The sequence below is a fragment of the Zonotrichia leucophrys genome, chromosome 9, assembly GCF_028769735.1.
Source record: "Zonotrichia leucophrys gambelii isolate GWCS_2022_RI chromosome 9, RI_Zleu_2.0, whole genome shotgun sequence".
NCBI classification, from domain to species: domain Eukaryota; kingdom Metazoa; phylum Chordata; class Aves; order Passeriformes; family Passerellidae; genus Zonotrichia; species Zonotrichia leucophrys.
The window spans coordinates 1,396,435-1,416,568 of record NC_088179.1 but is presented as its reverse complement, the minus strand read 5'-3'; the positions used below and the strand labels follow the sequence as shown (position 1 = coordinate 1,416,568).

The window sequence follows — 20,134 nt, the reverse complement described above, 5'->3', positions numbered from 1 at the left end:
GAGCTGGAGTAGCCAATATTCCTCTGCTCTGCTCCTGGAGTTATCTGGCTTTCAGTCTCCAGTCTGTCACTTACTCCCCTTCCCTGCTCTGTGCTGGGGTATTCTGGCCAAGCATGGCTGTTGCCAGAGCTTCAGGCGCCATGCAGCCCTGCCTGCAGCAGAGAGAGGGCAGCGGAACACGCGGCACAGCCCAGCACAGGCACGGAGAATCCAGCAGCAGCAGCTGGTGGCCTCTGAGCAGGCTTGTCCTAAGGGAGCATTTCATGCCAGAGAAGCTCAAAAGCCAAACCTCAGACTACTTCACTGCTGGCTTTGCAGCTATTGTGTTTGTCCACTCCTATTTTCTCCCTGTTTCTCTTCCTTGTGTTATCTCTTGTGCACTCAACAACTTATCCAGTCTCTTCAACAACAATTATTTGCTGAGAGTTTTTCAGAGATCCTGGCTGAAAACTGCAGGCAGTAATGCTGCAGGAAATAGTGTGTATTAAACCTGAAGAACATTATATTTTACAGGCCTAGTAGGATAAGCCAAAGTTGCAATTAAGTTCTTCAACACAGCACCAATACCTCCTGACCCTGTATCACCTGCAGAGAGGGAAGTCCCGCTTGTGCTGTGTTAGACCTCCCTGCAGCGTGTTGCTGCACTCTTTCAGCTTGCAGGAAGGGACTCAAAGCACCTGAAAAACATCCTGGAACTGGCACAGAGGTTGGAAGTCACCAGCTTTCCAGCCAGTGGCTGTGGTTTGAGGGTCTATGCCTAAGCTTCACCTTAACTTTAGGCATAAGAGCATTTGTCCTTCTAAAGGCTGTTCAATTTTCCTCATTTACAGAGACTCTAGAGGTGTGTGCCATATGTAAGGTTGTACAAAAATCTTCACCAAGCAGTGGGTTTCATGTCATTTTGCACCTGAGCCTTTCTGCAGCATTTTCTGGGAAAGACAAACTATCTTTTCTGCCCAAAATTACTCCAATAGGAAAACCAATTCTCAAGTCACCAAGACAAGGAATGCCCTGAAATTACAACAGCTCACTGGAGTACATAAGAAACCTTTCTGACAAGCAAATATGCACTTCTTGCAAAATGTGGCATCAGCACATGTCAGTGTCTCAGCATTTAGTCACACCTTTGGCTGGAAAATTAATTAGAAGAATGATAGAAAAAGCCTAAAATCCAACCCTAGAAAAAAAAACAACAAAAAGAACCAATTACCTAAAACAAAACCAACCACATGGAAAGACTTTCCCCTCCCTTTTCAAAGAGATTATTGTGAATAAAAATACAATGTGGTGATTATGTGGACACTTGGCAGAGACAACAGCTAGTGTTTGTGTAGGAAAACAGCAATAAGTATAAAGTCGTGGTTAATCATGTAGAGACACAATTCTTCATCCTTTTTCTGTGGCTTTAAAGTCTGCTTTGGCCTTGCCATTTTTAAGGAATAATTTGTTTTAGTGATCTGCTCTATTGGAATTTCATTTTAGTGTTAAAACTGTTTGAGCTTTCAGCCCCCATTCCTGGCAGCAAGCTGTTTTGCTTTCTGATTTGATGGCTTTTGTCTTAGTGTTGCAGTATTCCACCCCTCCTCCTCCCAAGCTTTTAATCATGACAAATCTTCTAAATGCAGACAACTTTTTAATCTCATCCAGCATCTTCTGGTTTTCCTGTCTGAGTTAGCCTTTGTGCCAATTTCATCCTACAAGCTGTGATGAGCAGCTGCTGCAAGCACTGCCTGATGCTGTAGGTGGGCTCAGAGACATGCAGTGCCAGAGCTGAACTCAGTGCTAGGAAGTGTCAGGCACAGGATGAGCAGAGACATCCGATTTATTCAATGGATTTTGCTAAGTCAGGCCTAGGAACAAGGATCAGAGCATCATTTGTACTGTGCCACTGATAACATGATAAAGCACATGTTCTGTTTTCTCCCATGGCTGGAAAGTCTGTTTCTCTTTACCAGATACGATGTATTTTTTAAAATTACAACATAGAATAGAGCAGTTCCAGAAAACCAAGAGCAGGAGAAAATTCATAAATGTTTCCCTGGATATTCCTAAAAGTAGAATTACATTTGTGGAGTTTTCAGACAGCAAATGAAACACAGCATCCAACAGCCTATATAGTATTGGATAAGAGTTCTGTGTTGGGATCAAAATGTTTTTACCTGACATTTCTGAGTCACCCTGTCCCAGCTGACATGAGGAGGGGGGATGGTGAAATCAAAACTGGGAGCAGCAGGGGCAAGTGCTAAATCAGATATTTAGGCAACAGGATCATGTGCAAAGAATTTCCTTTTGTGCCATGATTGTGTTTCAGAGAGAGGCCAAACACTCAAGGAGAGGTTCTGCCCCAGTCCATATGCACATTCCCAGTCCTCCTTCACCCCACGGGCAGGTGTAAATCTGGACTGAAGTGAGGTGCTAATTCACTAGGATAGAAACTGCTTAGCTGAAACAAAGCAATAAATTTTACCTTCTCAGCTTCCATTGCATTATTAATTTCTTAATAACACTTCACAGAATGGTGTGGGTTGGGTTGGAAGGGACCTTAGAGATCATCTCATTCTACCCCACTCCCAGGGGCAGGGACACCTTCCCCTATCCCAGGTTGCTCCAAGCCCATCCAACCTGGCCTTGGACACTTCCAGGGATGGAGAATCCACAGCTTCTCTGGGCAACCTGTTCCTCAGCACCTCCATTAGGAAAAATTTATTTCACTAATAAATCTAAACCTGCCCTCCCTCAATGTAAAGCTATTACCCCTTGCTTATCAGATAACCACCTGTAATTGGATTATTATATTCTGAAATGAAATGCCTGTCCTGTTAGCCTTTTAATAGATTTTCCAATAGGTGGCATATCAGTTTATCTGCATTCTTCACTTTTACAGCATTGCATTTCACAGTTTGGTGATTCTTTGGGAGATTCAGCTTTGGTAATAACCCACTGAATGGGGAATTGTGGAGGAGCATTATGTAATAAGTGGCTACCGGCCATAAAATGTCAAAATTCAAAAGCCTGACTTTATTCCTGATGTAATTCTTGTCAGTTTCAATGGTTTATGCCAGGGCTGTTTGGTTTTGAACCTGAATGTCTAAAAGGAAAGCTGTAATTTACAGTCTCCAGCGAACAGTAAAGGATGTAGGTCCTATATTGAGGTATATAATAGATGCTTGGATTGTGGTCAATAGTTAGTATTTTAATAGTGAATTGGTTTAATGTAAATGGAGAGGGATTATGAGAGGTGAGGATTTGCACGAAGCTCTTGGAAACCAGCATGGCAATGCTGCTGTTTCTCACGGAGATCACTTCTAAAATAAGCGCCAGGTTTGGCATACAAACGCTTACGGCTCCTCGAAGGTAGAGCTGAGCAGTACCCCCGGCTAGCGCGGAGCAGCGCTCCTGGCCGGGGCCGTCCCTGGACGCGCTACGGCGCTCCCGGGCACCTAAAGAGCGGCTCGCAAAGCACCGACAGACGCCGGGCCCGAAGCAGCACGGGCAGAGCCGGTGCCCCCCGAGGCAGCCGGGCACGCAGCCCGGCGGGGTCCGGTGCCGGCCGCGCTCCCCACGCCCGCACCGCCGCCAGCCCCCGCAGCTGCACGGGGCTCCCGCCGGCAGCCGGGTCACGTGTGCGGGCCGTAATCCCGGCGAGGGGGTGTCGTTACCGGGGAAGGGGGCGGCGGGAGGAGGGGCTGCCGCCGATGAGGGCTGAAGCCGGGAGCGCGGCCGGCTGCGGGCGCCGGAGCCGCGGGCGCCGCTGCGGGCGAGGCGGGGGCTGCGGCCGCGGCCATGGCCTGGCCCTGCATCAGCCGGGTATGCTGCTTGGCCCGCTTCTGGAGCCAGCTGGACAAGTCCGACCTCTCCGTGCCGCTCACCATCCACAACTACTCGGACATCGAGGAGCAGGAGGACGGGCCGCCCCAGCGCGGCGGGCCCCCTCCGCGGGGCAGCGCTCGCCCGCCCGCCCCGGTGCGCCGCCCTCGGGACCCCGCCGCCGGGAAGCCGAGCGGCCGCAGGAAGAGCCGGGCGGCCGCCGCCGAAGAGCCCTTCGCGGCGGAGACCCAGTACCGGCGGGACTTCAGAGCGTGGCCCCTCCCGAGGAGGGACGACTTCCCCTGGGTCAGCGCCAGTAGCGGCGGCGGCGGCGGCGGGAGGGACGGGGCCGCCCCCCAGCCCGCCCCGGGACGCGCCGCCTGCGCCCTGCCCGGCGGCGGCGGGAGACCGGCGATCGACGGCCCCGAGCAGCTCCGGCCGCGCTCGCAGGCGGACGGCGGCCACACCACCTCCTACAGGTAACCGGGCCCGGCCAGTCCCCGCTCCGCCCCGAGCCGGGGCTGCTCCTGCCGCGGGCGGGGGCCGCTCCTCCGCAGCGCGGGGCGGGGGAGCCGCCACCGAGGGGAGGGGGACGGGGGCTGCCGGCCCGCCGGCGGGCTCAGCCTCTCGCCGAAGCCGCCTTTGCTTTTGGAAATGCTGTCCTTAAAAGCGTCCCTTGTGCCTCGGGCGGGTGCCTGGCCCCTGCGGCCCCTGTGCCGGGGCAGCGGAGCCGCCTCGGTGCGCGCCCCGCGGTCCGGGAGAGGAGAGAGCTCCATGATGCCGGCCCTGGCGCAGCAGCGCTTCACCCACCCGCTGCCGGGAGACACGGCACCTCCGACAGCTGCCCGAGTCCCGTCCGTGCCCGAGAGCCGCATCCCTTAGTGCCATCATCGTTTTCCCTTTAAAACTCCTGGAATGCGACATTCAAGGCGAGCCAAATTACAGCCTTAAAAGATTAGTCAGACAAGAAGACATTTTGCAGGATATATCCCCTATGTCATCTAATGGGCAATGGAAGAAATTATCACAAACCACTTGTCTCAGAACCTTTAAAAATTAAGTGGTTTATCTTATTGATGTCTTCCTTTCCCTCTGAACAGTATGACAGATTACAGATGCTTATTTTTGGGAACAAGCAGTTAGGTGGAATGCACATAAACCCAACTTCTGTTCTTACTGACATCCTCCATGGAAGGAGAGGGATTTCAGCTCCTACAGTGCTGCTGTTGAATATTGTATCAGTTTCATGTTGTTACCACATGCTCCCTCATAATGATGTTTGGCAGGTTTTAATATACCTATGAGGTATACTAATAGAGTAATTATTTTTATTCTAACTGATTCACAAGTATTTAGGCACCTATTGCATATTATTATCTACCTAGGGGAAATTTCATCCCTGCAATTCATTAGATTATTTATCACAGTGCTTTTAAGACAAACTGGGTGCCTCGGGGAGGATTACCAGCCTGCACAGCAGCATTGCTTATCCCACTCCTCCTGCACAGGCAGCTATGTGCAGTTAACATGCAGACTGAAAGGATAACTGCAGTGCTTGAATTTATGTGCTGTTTTCTCCTTTGCCACATCTCACAGGACAATCACAGAGTAATTATTGGTTTTGAGGTAAAGCACTTTTAAATTTAAAACCAGCAAGGAATTATTTCAGAGAAACCTATGTAGAACAAGATTAGCAAGATTCATCTTTCAGAAACATCCATCTCCACCTCGTTGTTGAAGCCTCCCCTGCCTTTTCAGCCTGACTCGAGGGAAGGCTGCATCAGCCTGCATTAGAGCCACAGCTTTCCTGTAGCTGTTCAAGGGCTCACAGTCACTTCTCTCTCCTTCCTGCCCTCTGACTTGTCTGTTCTTACAAAGGCTCTCAACTACTGTCATCAAAGAACAAGAAGTTTACAGATCACAGGACAAAGTACTGGCTGGGGCAACATACCAACATGCAAACCAAAACAAATTTTACAAAAAGTAAGACTTCAAGGTAGTTGAGGAACTACTCAGAGCTGAAAGAAGGAGCAGTTAATGGCAAGGATGGAGGCACAAGCCAGGGCAGCCACACCAGAAGAAAGTTCCCATATAAAACCTTTAGGCTGTTTGAAGGCACAGTAAACTGATGCAGACAGAACTATGAAAATCAAACCACTTTTGCCTTATTCCAGTAATTCCCATAGTTTCTTTAGATTTTTCAACTGGTACAACATCACATTTAAGTCCCCGTACCACTGAGCACACAACAAGCAGCAGGAGAAAAGTTCACAATAGCTTCACAGGCTCCAAGAGTATATTTTCATTTAGTTTTTTTTTAAAGACTAAGCATGTACTTGGCATAGTTACACGCATTATTAGTTACACTTGGGGTACTGGGTTTGTGATGGTACTCTTGCAGTCTGAAGCAGGGAAGGGCTGATCACAGCACATCCACCTTTGGTAAGCTGAGCACTCACAACCCACAAGGACATTTCCATGAAAACCACTACAGTTCACTCCTCTCCTCTTACCTTATTTTCCAAAGGCAGCACTGCAGTCTGCAAGCATTTGTCCACTATTCAGGTAGTAGCTGACCAGCACCATTAAGGATTGATATTCTTCATCTGCCTCGGTATCAAAGACCATAAACACCCTCCTTGTTTATTAAACTGTCCCTTGGTGGCCATGCACAGCCCCACTGTGCTCTGGCAACAGGGATCTCCTGACTTCTTGTAGACTGTACTCCCCCTGAAGTGTGAGGGCAGCAGGGAAGGCAGAGCACCTATGGTAGAGGCAGAGCAAGGGAGGATCTCTTACTAAGGCCCATTGTGTCCTGAGGAGGAGGTTGGGAACCCCATGATGTCTTTGGGGCAGAAAAAGGAAGTGTCCTACAGAGACATGCAGGCAGGGACTGCTGCAGCAGATGGTGGAGAGAAGCAAAGGTATGAGAACATATGGTTTTTGTGAGACAGTCTCACTGAGAACATTAGGGAGATTCCCTCTTTTCTGCTTGCAGGAGTATCAGCCCCCCTGTGGGTCAGCCCTGAGGACTGGCTTGTCTGCATGGGAGCTGTGTCCACTCCCCCAAGAAATGGTCATTGGGGTTTTGTGCTCCAGCAGGCTCTGTGCACAGCTGGGTCAGCCATGCACTGTGAGACTCCTGGAGGATTGGCTCCTGCAGTGTGGGCACTGCTGGGCAGTAGCCTCCACCTGTACTTTGTGACTGTGCCAGCTCTCAGCAGCTGCCTGGGCTTGCTTAGTGGGAAAGACAAGTCTGTCAATGCAGAAGAGTTGGCATTGATACCTGGTCCACTCCATGCTTTTAATTGCAATACTGGTTTTCTTGCTTCACTCTATAAGGTGTTTGGATTTCTTTAGATTTTTTTCGTTTGTTTGGGTTTTTTTAATTCAGGAATTTTGACTCTGGCAGCCTGTTGTGTTTGTTTCTGTGCAGCACCCAAGGGTAGTGTTGGGTCCCCTGTAACATTCAGCACCATTTGATGTGGTTTTGTGTACGAGTGCAATGCTCCTGTGAGCCTTTATTCTGCATTCTGCTAAGCTCAGAAGGAAACACAGCTGCACACAAATCTGTCTGTACATAGTGAAGCTGCTCAGCATGACCTGGCATTTCCCAGAACAAAATAAACCTCTGGGATCAGTGATTGAGACTGGAGGAATCTATGGCCAGAGTAAAGATGAAGGTGGAGGGGGTGTTGGAGCAATACCTGTACTCCTGAGGAAGTGAGGATTTTTTGTATTTTGAAATAATAACTGAATAAAAGGTGGAAGGACAGCACAACTGCCTGCCCTACAAACTGCCCTACAACTTCCCTGCCCTATTGCCCTGTGTCCCCAGATCTTTGGGCAGCTTCTCTCTCCCTTCAGTCCCTGAATTTTGGCTGGAGTTTTGCAGGGTCTAAATTAAGTCAAACCCAATGGGGGTGCATTGTGGGAGCTCAGGCACGCTCAGGCACACAGGTTAAGGCAAATCAATACAAGCTGCACTTGAAAGCCTAAAATGGGATGTGCTCCAACTGTGAAAAGATCCTGGGGACTGCTGCAGAGGGTTGCAGTAGATTACACCTTACTGATGCTGGAGGAGGCAGAAGAAAGTGCTGAGTGGCCTCTCTGCACCTTCCCAAGGGTTTGTCCTTTGGTGTCACGGAAGTGACTTCTCCCTTCAGCAGTAAATTGCAGGTGCTGTGTACTTTTGGCTTTGCACACCATTAATTGTAGTACTAGGTCTTGATTGCATTTAGCAGACACTCTAGAAATAGAGAAGTGCTTTACTTAGCTCCCTTAACAGAGAGTGAGAGAAACTGGTGCTGTCAGCATCCCCACCTGGCTCTGTTCTCTGGATGTCATCTTCTCACCTTGTTAGAAGGCAACAGGGATGAAGGCACAGCTTCTCTGTCAGGGCTAGTACTGCTGGGAGGAGAACCCTGTTCAAGGCTCAGCTACACTATAAATCACTGCAGACATCAGTTCTCCCTTCAGTAACCTGCCAGCTTTTGGAAAACACTTCAGGTGTGTAAGTGAAAATGTTGCAGCAGAGCGGTGAGCAGTTGTTTTGCCTCTTTTCCCATCATCTTTACTTGTATTGGCACTTGGGGAACTGGGAGATGACTGCAAGTTTCTGCACACACATACAGTGCAGGCCCTGAGCAGAGCCCAGTCTCTGCAGCTGGGGTTTCCATGACATTTTGAGCAGGTGTGAGAGTCAAGAGCACTCAGCTGGTTTGCACCTGGGAAGCACAGCAGTGAAAAACATCAAACTGGGGCCTTGAGATCAGGAGGGTTTCCTGCTCACCCAGAGTGAGCCATGTTGTTCTGATGAAAAGAAACCTCATAAAGAGCTGGAATAATTAAGAGGAAAGGTGTCTGTTGTGCCATTGCTCATGATTTTTGGGGATATCAGGTGGAAGATACCTCAGCAAACTGAATTCCAATCCTCCTGTACAAATATTCAGCACATGCTATTCCATGACCATGAAGCAGACATCCCTGACCAGGAGGGATACCACGTGAAGGCTTTTCCTCATACCTATGGATGCACTCAGTGTGTGTTACTAGGCTGCCTAAACATTCATCTGCCTTCTGCACAGTGCTTGTGCAGAAAAGCAAAGGGAGCTGTGGTGACTCCTCACTCTGAAAAGCATCTTATTATTTTGCTGTGCAGAAAGCAGTGAAAATACCTGAGCTTGTGTTCAGCAATGTATGGGATTGCTGAACCTGAGCCTGCAGGGTTAATAGTACTGTGTATGAGGAGCTCCATCCTTGATCCAGCAAGATCTTTAAAGGCATGCTTATCCTTAATAATAGCAGTAAATCTTTTATAATCAAGGCTTACAGTTATCTTTACATTCTTAAGTATCTCGCTGCCTGGGGAAATTAATACTCAAGCCCCTGATTTTTATGCTATTTAAGAAGTAAGCTTGCTTGGTGCAGGCATTGGGATGGATCCAGAGAGTGCCACTGTGCACTGCATAGCCTGGCTGGGGCAGGGAGGGCTTGGAGGGGCACAGAGGTGTGTGAGAGAGACACAGTGGGGTGGGAATAGAGGGGGTGTCTGCTGTGCAAGCTATGCTGTAGAACTGAAATGTGGGATTCAAAGATGTTCCTTAAAGTAGGAGGCATTTCCTCCACTTAAAGTCCATTCAGACTTATGTTAGAGTGAAAGAATGGAAAATGAGTGGATGGCAGAAGTCAAGACCCTCAGACCTACCCACACATCCCCAGTCACATGTTCTGATAAAAGAGAAGCAGCTGCCTGTCCTGTCACCCCAATGTAAGTGCTCCTTACTTGGGCATTTGCCTGTGAGTAAAGGAACTCCCTAAAACTCACCCTAAGAGAACAGTTTGAGTCTTAGGGCTTTTGTCTTGTACTTTCATTCAAGCCTTTCGCTGTTGCTTCCTTCTTATGACTTATGAACAGCCTGACCTTACTGGAGGTGAGAGTTGAGACAGGAAATATCCAAAAAGCTTCTGCTTTCCTCCTCTGTAATTCCTGTGTGTTGGTCTGTCTGTCTGCTATGTCTTTTCTCTACCCCTCTATTTTCCTTCCCTCCTTCAGCCTTTTCCCCATTTCTATCCTCATGCTGGGCTCTTTGGCTGGGTAGAAGGATGGGCACAATCTGCCTCTGTGTCTGAGGCTTGGAAGGGCACCCCACCAGTGTCTGACACAGCTCAGAGGAGAAGCAGTTCAATGGCTCCATTATCCAGGAGGGCTCCTGACTTTGTCATGCAGAGCTCTCACTGTAACATCTGCAATCCTCCATTTGCCAGGAGACATCATAGCACCCTCCCTGACCTGTGGAGGGCTTTGCCAACACTTAGGCTGTCCCTTGGGAGAGCACTGCTGAACACCCAGCTCTGCCTGGGCAAACCAGAACAGCCCTGACAGTAGTCTGTGAAGAGCTGTGTTGCAGAGACATTTCACACCCCACACCTTCAGGCAAAACCTCTCCCACACCAGTCTGACTTCTCCAGGGGACTCTAGAGTAGTTTGTACTTTCAAAAGAAAGCCCAAGCTGGGCACACAAGTTCCTTCTAAAAGGAAATTTGGAAAAATGTTCATGATGCTGTTTAATTGTCACTGGTGTGCTGGGTATGAGAAGGAAGAGGGGAGAAGAATGAACACAGACTAGGTCGGGCAGCATAGCTCTGAGTTATGGTCAGCTATACAGAATGAGCCTTTTTCTCCAATTCTTATATAAGAAATGTTATGCCGTGGCTCAGAACCACCAGTGATAATTAATCATGGGAAGCAAACTGTGACATAAAGATGAGGTACTAAAATGACAACTGCTCTGGCATTGGTGCTCCATGACTATCAGTGCTGAAGATAAATCTGTATGGAAACAGCAGCCCCAGCACTGCAAACAGCACTGTTGGCATTCCCACTGCCTCCCTACACCTAACAGAAGTGCCCTTCACCTTGGTGAAATTAAAAAGCTTTCTAGGCTAGATTTTCACTAGGTCACTAGTGAAATAAAAAGGATTTTGCAGACAGCTTTCTCTGCAAAGCAGAAAACAGTAGAGCACATGGAATAGGGAAAGAGCTGGAGGCAGCACATAGGCTGGTCATTGTGTAGTCACAGCATCCAGCAGCTCGAGCTGCAGCAGCAGCAGCCAGTGTGGCTGGAAAGAACAGAAGGACCAATCCCAAATGCATCATTCCCAAATCATGCCCTGAAGTCTGCAGGGCCATGCTGGTGAATGATGGTGGGGCCATTTCTCCTGCCTGGCCCCTGCCTCAGCTGTTTGACAGCCTGGTACAGGCAGTCCTGCTCACCCGGGGGGAGGTGGCTCATAAACAGCAGCTCAGTGAAGCAGCTCTCATCAATGCTGGGCTTCATCACAACACCCTGGTAATTAACACTCCAGTGCTGGTTTGTCTTTGTTTCTAGCCTATACATTATTTGTACTCCCACTTGCTCCATCTCTCACCACCACAGGGGTTAAACTGTCCCAGCAGGCCACAAGCCTCCCTCTCCACACTGCACTGATTCAGACCCTCCCCTGCAGACACATCCCCACACATTACAAAAGAAATGCCTTTTCTCGAGCTCTAATAACCAATTTTGAGAAAGAGCAAAGAAACAGTTGAAAAAGCAGTGATTTATATGATCAAAGCACTGGGGCAACCCACTGGCAAAAAGCTGCTTCTTAATTATTCCTAGAGTGAGTTAGAGGTAAAGAAACAGCAGTACATAAAAACCAGCCCTTCCCCTCTGATCACTGCTGTTTTAAAACCTGTGTGCTACTCAGGAGGTCTTTCTCTTTCACAACCCCAATGGTTTAGTACTTCAGCTACCACCAGGTCATTTCTATTTGTGGAGATCAGAAATTCACCTCTAGGTTGCAAGAGTGGAGGAGAAAACAGAACCTCAGGAGAGCCTGGTCACTGAGTTCCGGCCTGGAGGCTACCTTCCCTCCACTGCAGGTCCTTGCAGTCCCAAAGTGCCCTGACAACTGCTGCTGCCTAGGCACAGGGGGAGGAGGAGAGGGGTGCAGCAGGAAGGATGAAGATCGTGGTCTCCACCAGCAACAGTCAGTCTCACATATTCACCCCCAGCAGCAGCTGGATGTCACACTACACAGGGTACAAAGGGGGAGACAGTCACTAATCTTGGCACTTGACATCTTAAACTAAGTAACATAAAAACAGGTCATTCCTCTTCCCCAGGCTTTGCTCAGATTGACTCCACTGATGACTCCAAGACTGATTTCTAGTCAAGTCACCAGACTGATATTTGGGCTCGTGTTCTTTCTGACTCTTGGCCATGCAGCTGGAGATGGGAATACAAGCTTATGTGTCCTGCAAGCTTAGAAGCAGAGCAAATTTAGTTAGCTGCACTTTCTTGACCAAAGGTTATAATATTCCTTTCTTGTGTTCAGTACCTCAGCTCCCAAAAGGAGTCAAGCTAAGTTGTCTCTGTTTTACTCTGCCCCTCACTTTTGGCTCAGAGTTCTGGGTTCCCCCAGAGCAAAATCCCAGTTCCAAACCAGAAATGCTGCTGTGGTGTGGGCAATGACTGTATCTGCCCTTATGTTTCTGATTCTGTGGGGAGCATTTCCTCAGTGCATGTAGGTGCCTCAAAACTAGTTTTGACTATCCAGGCTGAGAGGAGAATGGTTTGACTTCCAGCCAAAACGAGGGTCTTGTGATCCAAAAGGACTGAGCTTGGGGGCCTGCCAAATCAGCAAATGATCTGCTATAAAGCATCGAGACAGAGTTGGCTGCACAGGCAGGCAGCACAGTCATTCATTGAAAGCTGGAGACACACTCCATTGCAGCAGGGAGATCAGCCAGCACAGGCATGAATGACTAGGAATCAATGCCACCAGCATTCCTGAGGAAATGGGGCTTTATGTGGAGCAGCAGGTTCCAGTTCCTAGAAACTGTGGGGAGGTAACTGATGGTTTTGTACCATTTTGCTGCTATTTTGCCCACTAGCTGTGTCTTCTCTCTGGCTGTGCAGCAGGACAGAGGTCAGATTTAGCTCTGCTTTCATTCACATCTGGGATTCCCTGCTGAAATGTTGCCTTCTTGGGGCATTGCTTGGTCCAAATCACCTTTCTTCTAAAGTGCTGCCTTATCCTGAGGTGTGACAGGAAGGGAGCAGGAATGGCACCACCAGCGCCAGGGATGCTGCGTGGGCACTCACCTGAGGCACCAGGGGTACTGTGTGGGCACTCACCTGAGGCACCAGGGGTGCTGTGTGGGCACTCACCTGCTGCCTGAGCAGGCCCAAACAGCATGGTGCAGAGAAGGCAGAAGGTGGCAGCTCAGGACAGCAAGAACAAACTGATTGATTATAAACAAGATTTGCAATGCAACACAGACAGCCCTGACAGGGGCCTGGCTTTCCTTTCCAACAGTTCTTCCATAGGACATTGTCCATAATATACTAAAAGGATCAAATCCAAACTACTCATTCTAAAATAACACTTATGCACTTTGAGTTAGAGATTTAAAAGAGGAATTTGCAACTATTATAAATAAAGCAAATAGCATGCTTGGGAAAATTAAACTCAGAAAGGCTGTGATCAAAGATAAGCTTGACACATTAAAACAAGCCTCAGTCTTACCCCTTGATCCTGTATATAAGCAGATAGTAAAATGTGGTTATTGAACCATGGCAGGGGATGAAAATAAGATGGTCACATCTCGGTTAGTCACCTCTCCTTTTGCTACAAAGCTGCCTGAATTCGTTGCCAGAGATACACTCACAAACAGAACAGACTTCTGTCTTCCTCTGAGCAACAAGACAGCTCAGCTGGCTGCTGCTGCAGCATCCAGCAAGTCCTGATGGCAGGGGCCCTAGTGAGGCCTGTTTGTGACAAGGGGTGCAGGGAATCTGAGGGAAAGCTGCAGAAGGGAGCTGGCAGCTGAACTAAGCAGACCCTGCAATGCTGTTCTTTGGTGCTGCCCCTTTCTCAGTGCAGTCTGTGCATTTCTCAGATGACCCTTGGCTGACTTATTCTTGGAGCAGCAATGCCTTCTCAGACATCCTCATGCAGATTTAAAGCACTTCCCCCCATCTGAAGGAAAATCATCAGCGTAAGCATCTGCCAGCTGAGATGGTGTCTCCCTCTGGATGCATTTCAGGCTGAGCTGCCACAGCTGTGCAGCACAGCCCACACTGGCAAACACTCCTGCTGCTGAGAGAGCCACACTCAGTATGGGAACATCAGCAGGCTTGGCTTTTGTGAGGGCCACACATCAGACCAAGGTGTCTTAAAATGTGAGTGGCCAACGTGCCAGACAGTGTTTTACCTTGTAAGTGGTCTGTGGGCTAGCATGCAAAAAGTAACCAGGAGGGCAGCACCAATGACCTCCAGGACAGAGCACATTTTGTAGGAAAAGAAAAAGAGTTAAGTCAGGGAATCCAGTTAGCCCAGTGTGCCCTGTTCCATCTTTCAGTCTGGGCTTTCTGAGAGAAACAGGCTGCTAGGCTCAGTTCTTTTATTCAACACTTGGTATGCCTCAGACAAGGTCAGCCTTGCAAGCTGCTTGCATCCCACCTTGCCTTCTGGCTGTGTAACCCTCTGAGCAGAAGTACCCTGTGATAATGTTGTCTTTTACAAGTTCTTCTGTCTTGACAATCTCATTTCAGACAAGAGTATCGCCCATGGACTGGAGCAAAACCATCCAAGCCTATAAAGTCAAAACAAGGTTTCATTATCCCAGAAGACCATTTTGTTCAAGAGACAAGCTACAAGGCAGACTTTAAGGTAATTAGCCATTTTTAAAAATCCTAAAGTCAGTGTGAATAATGCCCAAAGTGCACATCAGGAACTCCTCATATTTGATTGCTGTGGTGCATTTAGGATGAAGCCACATCCTTGTGGACAACTGTTTTGTCTCTGCCCATTAGGTAATGTGGCCATCCCTTGCCTTCAGAAAGCCATGCTAGACAATGTCATACTGCAACTGATCATAATTCAACCCAAGACAAAGATTTTAAACTGGAAGGAAGTTCAAGATTTACGATTCCCTCTGTTATACCATATGCACAAGGTGTGTGCCATCACCCCTCTGTGTGTAAGGTGCCATTGACACCTCCTGCACTAACTTGCAGCAGTCAGTGGGGACTAGCACTAGGCTTGCAGAGTGAGATTTGGCCTCTGGGCACAGCTGTTTGCCTGGGGATCTGCAGATCATTGCCTAAGGAACAGCACCTGCCCAGACAGCACAAATCTCCCCCTTGCTGGTGTGGGCAGAAGCTGCCCCCAGTACAAATGCCAAGGAGAACATGGCTGTGATGAACACACAAGCTGCACACTCTGAGACTTCCTTTGGATTTTCCGGTGAGTCTCTACATTTTTTTTCTGTGAGTTTCTCTATACCAGCAAGGATAATGTTCTTGCTGTGAAATACAGGTGCTGTTGAAAATCCCATGAGAAACATTCTGTGCTCAGCATTTTCCCTGACAGGGCCCCCCACACTCCCCGTCCCCAGAAGAAAGGGAAGTGTCACTGCCAAGGCTCTGTTTTAGCTGCTTTTTGCATTAGACCACCAAAGAGAACAGCACAGGAATTGTTCACAGGCTGCACTGAATGAGTCAGAATGCAGAGCTAGGGCTGGGGCTGAACTCCCCAGCCACAGTGAGCTGTGCCAGCAGAGGTAACAGCAGCTACTCCAGGGCCACATGTGCAAAGTAAATCTTTGCCTTGGAGGAGACAAGGAAGAAGTGTTTAATCAGCAGACAGTCAAGTGCCTCCTCCGCAGAGGATTGCTGGCACACTGCTGCAACAAGGCTCAGGATGGGTATAGCCAGCTCTGCTGAAAGTGGGACAGTGACCTCAGGCAAAACTGAATGTGCAAACCTCACCAAAACTTCCTCCTTGCTCTGAATAGCCTGGGCTGTTTACTGAGGTGCAGTGATGAGATACACCTTGCATTTAACCCTTTAACCTCGTATTTCACCCTTGTTAATTTAATTTTGTGTTCTGACCCTAGGGAGTAAAAATATGGTGGTTTCCAGTTTGTCAGTTGGGATGCAAAGAAGGGGGTTCCAGATAAACCCCTGAAGGTCCCTATCCCAGTTCTTGAGGAAGGGAAAGCAAAGACTAGAATTCTAGACACAAACACATGCTACCAAGGCCACTGTTCTCTGAACCATGCAAGCAAAGGTCCCACCTCCTGGAGCCCCAGGGCACCATCGCAGTCTCTCTAACAGACAGCACGGCAAAGGTGTAGCCAGGAATGAAGATGGTGCCAAAAAGCCACCAGTCCAAAGAGAAGTCAGTTCTCCCTGGTTTACACCTGGCCATGAGGATTTTCCCTCTCACCTGGAGCCCCTGGCTTTGCCAGACATGGGAATCAGGTTTCTGGTGTGTCCTGACAGCCTGCAATGCAGGGCTCAGGCTGCTGGTTCTCCCCAGCCACTGAGCTGTGCATGTTTTTTATGACATTGCACTTGTTCCTTGGTGTGTCAGATGCATCCCCAGAGGAATGGAAAAATCAGAACAATGAAACAACATCAGCCAGAGATCAATAGCTTTCCCTATACTCTCTTTGTAGTTTTGCACTTCTTTCTCTGCTTGGATGATGCCATCAGCATACTCAGCAGAGCTTTCAACCCTTTCATGTTTTATGGCCAGATTCACCCCGAGTCCTGGGCTGGATGCACATCTACAGCCAGTCCTATATAAAATCCTTTGAGTTTTCAGCATTAGGGATGACAGAAGCATCCAGGTGTCCTTCATGCTTCAGTACAACTACAGGGGCTGCATATTGCATGAAATTCTGATTCCACAGACATCAGAGAAAGCGACCATTGCTATCTCTGCCTTTCCTCCAAGTGTGAGAAGTTTACATCCTTATCCAAGTCCTTGCAGTTTAACAGCCTGGCATCTCCAGTTACCAGTTTGTCTCCTTTGGGTCCTCCAGGTCTGCACCTCTCTTCACAGCAGACATGGGCCGTGGCCCCATAAAGCATTACAGTGGAACATTTTGATGGAGCCTGGATGGCATTCTCCAAAAGCCTGAGGACCAGACACACACCACTGTAATTCCTCTCACTTCAATCCAGCACCCATCCAGCAGTGAATTTGTTGTGGTGCTTGCAGTGTTTGCCAGCATCACACGTGCCCTTGAATCACCCTGTGCAGCAAGACCAATCTCACTGGGTTAACACCTGGGCACGGTTACAGGGAGAGCAGATAGATCCTCACAACACCCCAGGCCCCTCAAACTCTTGACAGTTGTATCCTGTGTCACACTAATGTGCTTTTCTCCCTTCCTCACCCCTCCAGATCCCAGAGGTGAAGACCAGGTTCTCCCCCAACCCTTCTGCTGTTTTCCAGGCGCCATCACGGATCCTCAACGTGTGAACCTGGACCCTCCTCACAGCCAGGCAGCTCAAACCTGGAGTTTGTTAGAGATGTACCACTATGCAATTTTCATGAGGAGCGTTAAGATCAAAGGCCCAGTGTTACCAGAAGCAGCTCCAGTGATTAATGACATGCACACACACTTTCTGTTCACACAACAAACCGCAAAGCTTGGTTCAGAGCTGGCACAGCACGCTGCAAGGAGTGACCCAGTTTTTCACAGGAGCAGGTTCATTACTATGCCAGCTGGCGTCACATTAGGAGATTGACTCTGGGCAGCAAAGGCAGGATTGCAGGCAGCAGCCCCACTCAGAAAGACACAGGGTAGGAGGGAAAACGGTTGCAGGCAGGATGGATAATTAAAACCCAAACCAGTTTTATTTAGCAACACCCTCTAAGTAGGCCACTGAAAGAGAGGGAGTAGTCTGGCTGACTTCTGAGCTTCTTGGGGGGTTTTGGGAGTAGGACCTCAAATGGCATCACCAGAAAGCACAGCTTCCAAGGGGCTGCTCTGAACTTCCAAAGTTGGTTTAGAAGCTGGAGGAAGCCAATGTCATTGAACTCTGAAATAAATCTGGCACGTGCAGTGTCCTGGGCCTTTAAGGCTGGGAAGCTGGATAGTTCCAAAACTGGGGAGCTGATGCAGGAGCAAGAGAGGACTGAACTCCAGGAGACAGCCCTGCCAGCAGTGCACCAGGCTGGTGTGGAGAGGAGTGCATGGATACAGCTAGGCACCCACCAGTACTCTCCAGAGGATCTAAGATACTTACATAACTTGTATAGCTGTAAATATTGTACATGGATTTTACCTAAAGCAATTTGTGATCCTTTAATGAAAAGGATATGCTTATACTTTTAATAAATGTTAACTCTTTGCATATGCAAGGTGGAAAATATTGCCTTGAAATTCCTCAATTATCGCCTGTATATTGGTAATGCTAATGCTAGGAACAACCACAAGTGAATGTTACTTAGATATTCTTCTTAAAGAGAAATGTAATGTAGAATGTAAGCCATCTGTCATTTCTGAGATAGGCCGTTCCAAGTGTCATTGTTCTGAAGCTGATTTTTTTAGACTGCTGTGCATTAACATTTGCTGAGGTACATGTGTTTTAAGAAACCATTTTTTTAGCCTTTGTTCATCAAGACTTTACAATTTCTATTTCGATAACTTATGCAGTATAATTAGCCTACTGCTTATTTAATGGATTTACTAATTATTTTGGAAAAAGAAATTGAAAAACTTTTACTTTGTGTTTGCAACACATGTGTGTTGTCCAGAACAAGGGAAACTATCCTCAGACTTGAACAGTGATCAGATCCTCATTCATCTGTAATAAAACAGACTTTTACACAGGAGGATTTTTTCTTAACCTTCTTACTAGCTGAAGTCTAAGACAAATTTAATGAACTTTGGGGATTCTGCTAAAACGAATGCATTGCTGATAATTCCCATAAGAACAATTTTTGAGCTGTTGGCATGTGAACTGTACTGGCAATACATGCAGACAGCATCCTCTCACTGCATTATGTGGGAATTTAATGGTGCCATCCCTGCTCACCATAGTGGGACCCAACACAACCACCAGAGCAGGGAGCACCTGCAGTGAGCTGCATTTGCCTGGGACAAGGGATGGCTCGTCCCACACTCATCCTTGGAGAAACCTGCAGTAATCCCAGTGCTTGCCAAAATAATTTTTCAGGAAATTCATTTTTCAGGAAATTCATTTGAAGCATTCAAACTGTGCTAAAAGAAGTTTTGCATGTTAGATGTTTCTAAGAATTCAATCTGCTTGTTTAATCTCTTTATAACGTTTTTAACAGTTTTGTTCAAACTATTAAAGTTCATTTCAATCCTGGACTTTATTAACAGCAAGGAAAAAAAAAGTAAAAAGGAAATTGTCTATTATCACTTCTTATTTGACTGTATTTCTTAAAAAATGACCCAGGTTTAAACAAATTGGTAATATAATAAGCTTGTATTTTATCAAATGGACTGGATTTAATTTAATAAATTAAAATGTATTTTGGCTATTGGTTCTCTCACATATTTTTGTTGTTGTTGTAAAATACAACCCTCAGATATTCAACCTTGCAGTACATTTTGTCACTGCATGACAGCAGGGCACACTAGACACCAAGCAGTGCATCAGGGGATGCATTCAGAGCCATCAGCAGTCAGTTCCTTACTCCTGGAACCTTCCCCCAGGCACAGCCCCCAGCAAGGACAGCTTGAGGGCACACTCAGAGCTGTGGCCCAGCTGCATTCCCTGTGAAATGCACAGAGGTTTGATGCACTTTGATGTAGATCCCTTTCTGCAGTACCCACGCTGTGCCCTGTTGTTTCACCTCAGTTTCACTCTGCCATCTCACATAAATCACAGCAAAAGGTGATGGCATTGAATGGTAGAAGAGACCACTGCTTTACAGTTATTCCCAAGAACATTTCAGTCAGTAAAAGTGCTGGAGATACAACCAGCTTCCCTAGACAGCGCAATAGCTCTTCCAGCTATGCCTCAAGAGACTTCCAGGAGAAAGCCAAAGGCTCACAAGCTGCTGCTCAATGTACCTGAGCAATGAATAGAAGGAAAAGTGAGCAGGTACTTACCTGTAAGGTCCAGGGTGATGCCACTGGCTGTCAGTGTCTGCAACTTACCTGATTTTGTGTGAAAAATGCCCACCTCAGCCACATCGAAAGGTATCACATCAAATTCCTCTGAAGAAGTCAAATCTGCATGAGTTTTGCAGGCTCCAGGGAGTCGTGATGCCAGAATTGCTTCCAACACTGCTCTCACACTAGTATTTGTCTTCCCAATTGCTCTGGGCCCATGTCCAGGTCCCTCAAGGATTTTCGATTGTGAATCACACTGCAAGTAAGGGTTATTTGACACATAAAGAAATGTCCTTTAAAAAAGAAGGGTTTACTTTGGAATTTACTATCTCTAGGGTGACACTGAACCTGCTTGTTTTGTTTAATCCTGCGGACACCTGGCCTGTTGGG

At 47.8% G+C, this 20,134-nt stretch overlaps 1 protein-coding gene across 1 annotated transcript; it reads left to right on the top strand.

Moving 5' to 3' along the window:
• The first annotated feature begins 3,705 nt into the window (after positions 1 to 3,705).
• On the top strand, positions 3,706 to 19,167 carry MAP6D1 (MAP6 domain containing 1). The gene is made up of 3 exons (XM_064721107.1): positions 3,706 to 4,286; positions 14,412 to 14,529; positions 17,056 to 19,167. Exons 1-3 carry the CDS (start codon positions 3,784 to 3,786, stop codon positions 17,131 to 17,133), a joined length of 699 nt encoding a protein of 232 aa, XP_064577177.1. The 5' UTR covers positions 3,706 to 3,783; the 3' UTR covers positions 17,134 to 19,167.
• The last annotated feature ends 967 nt before the right edge of the window (positions 19,168 to 20,134 follow it).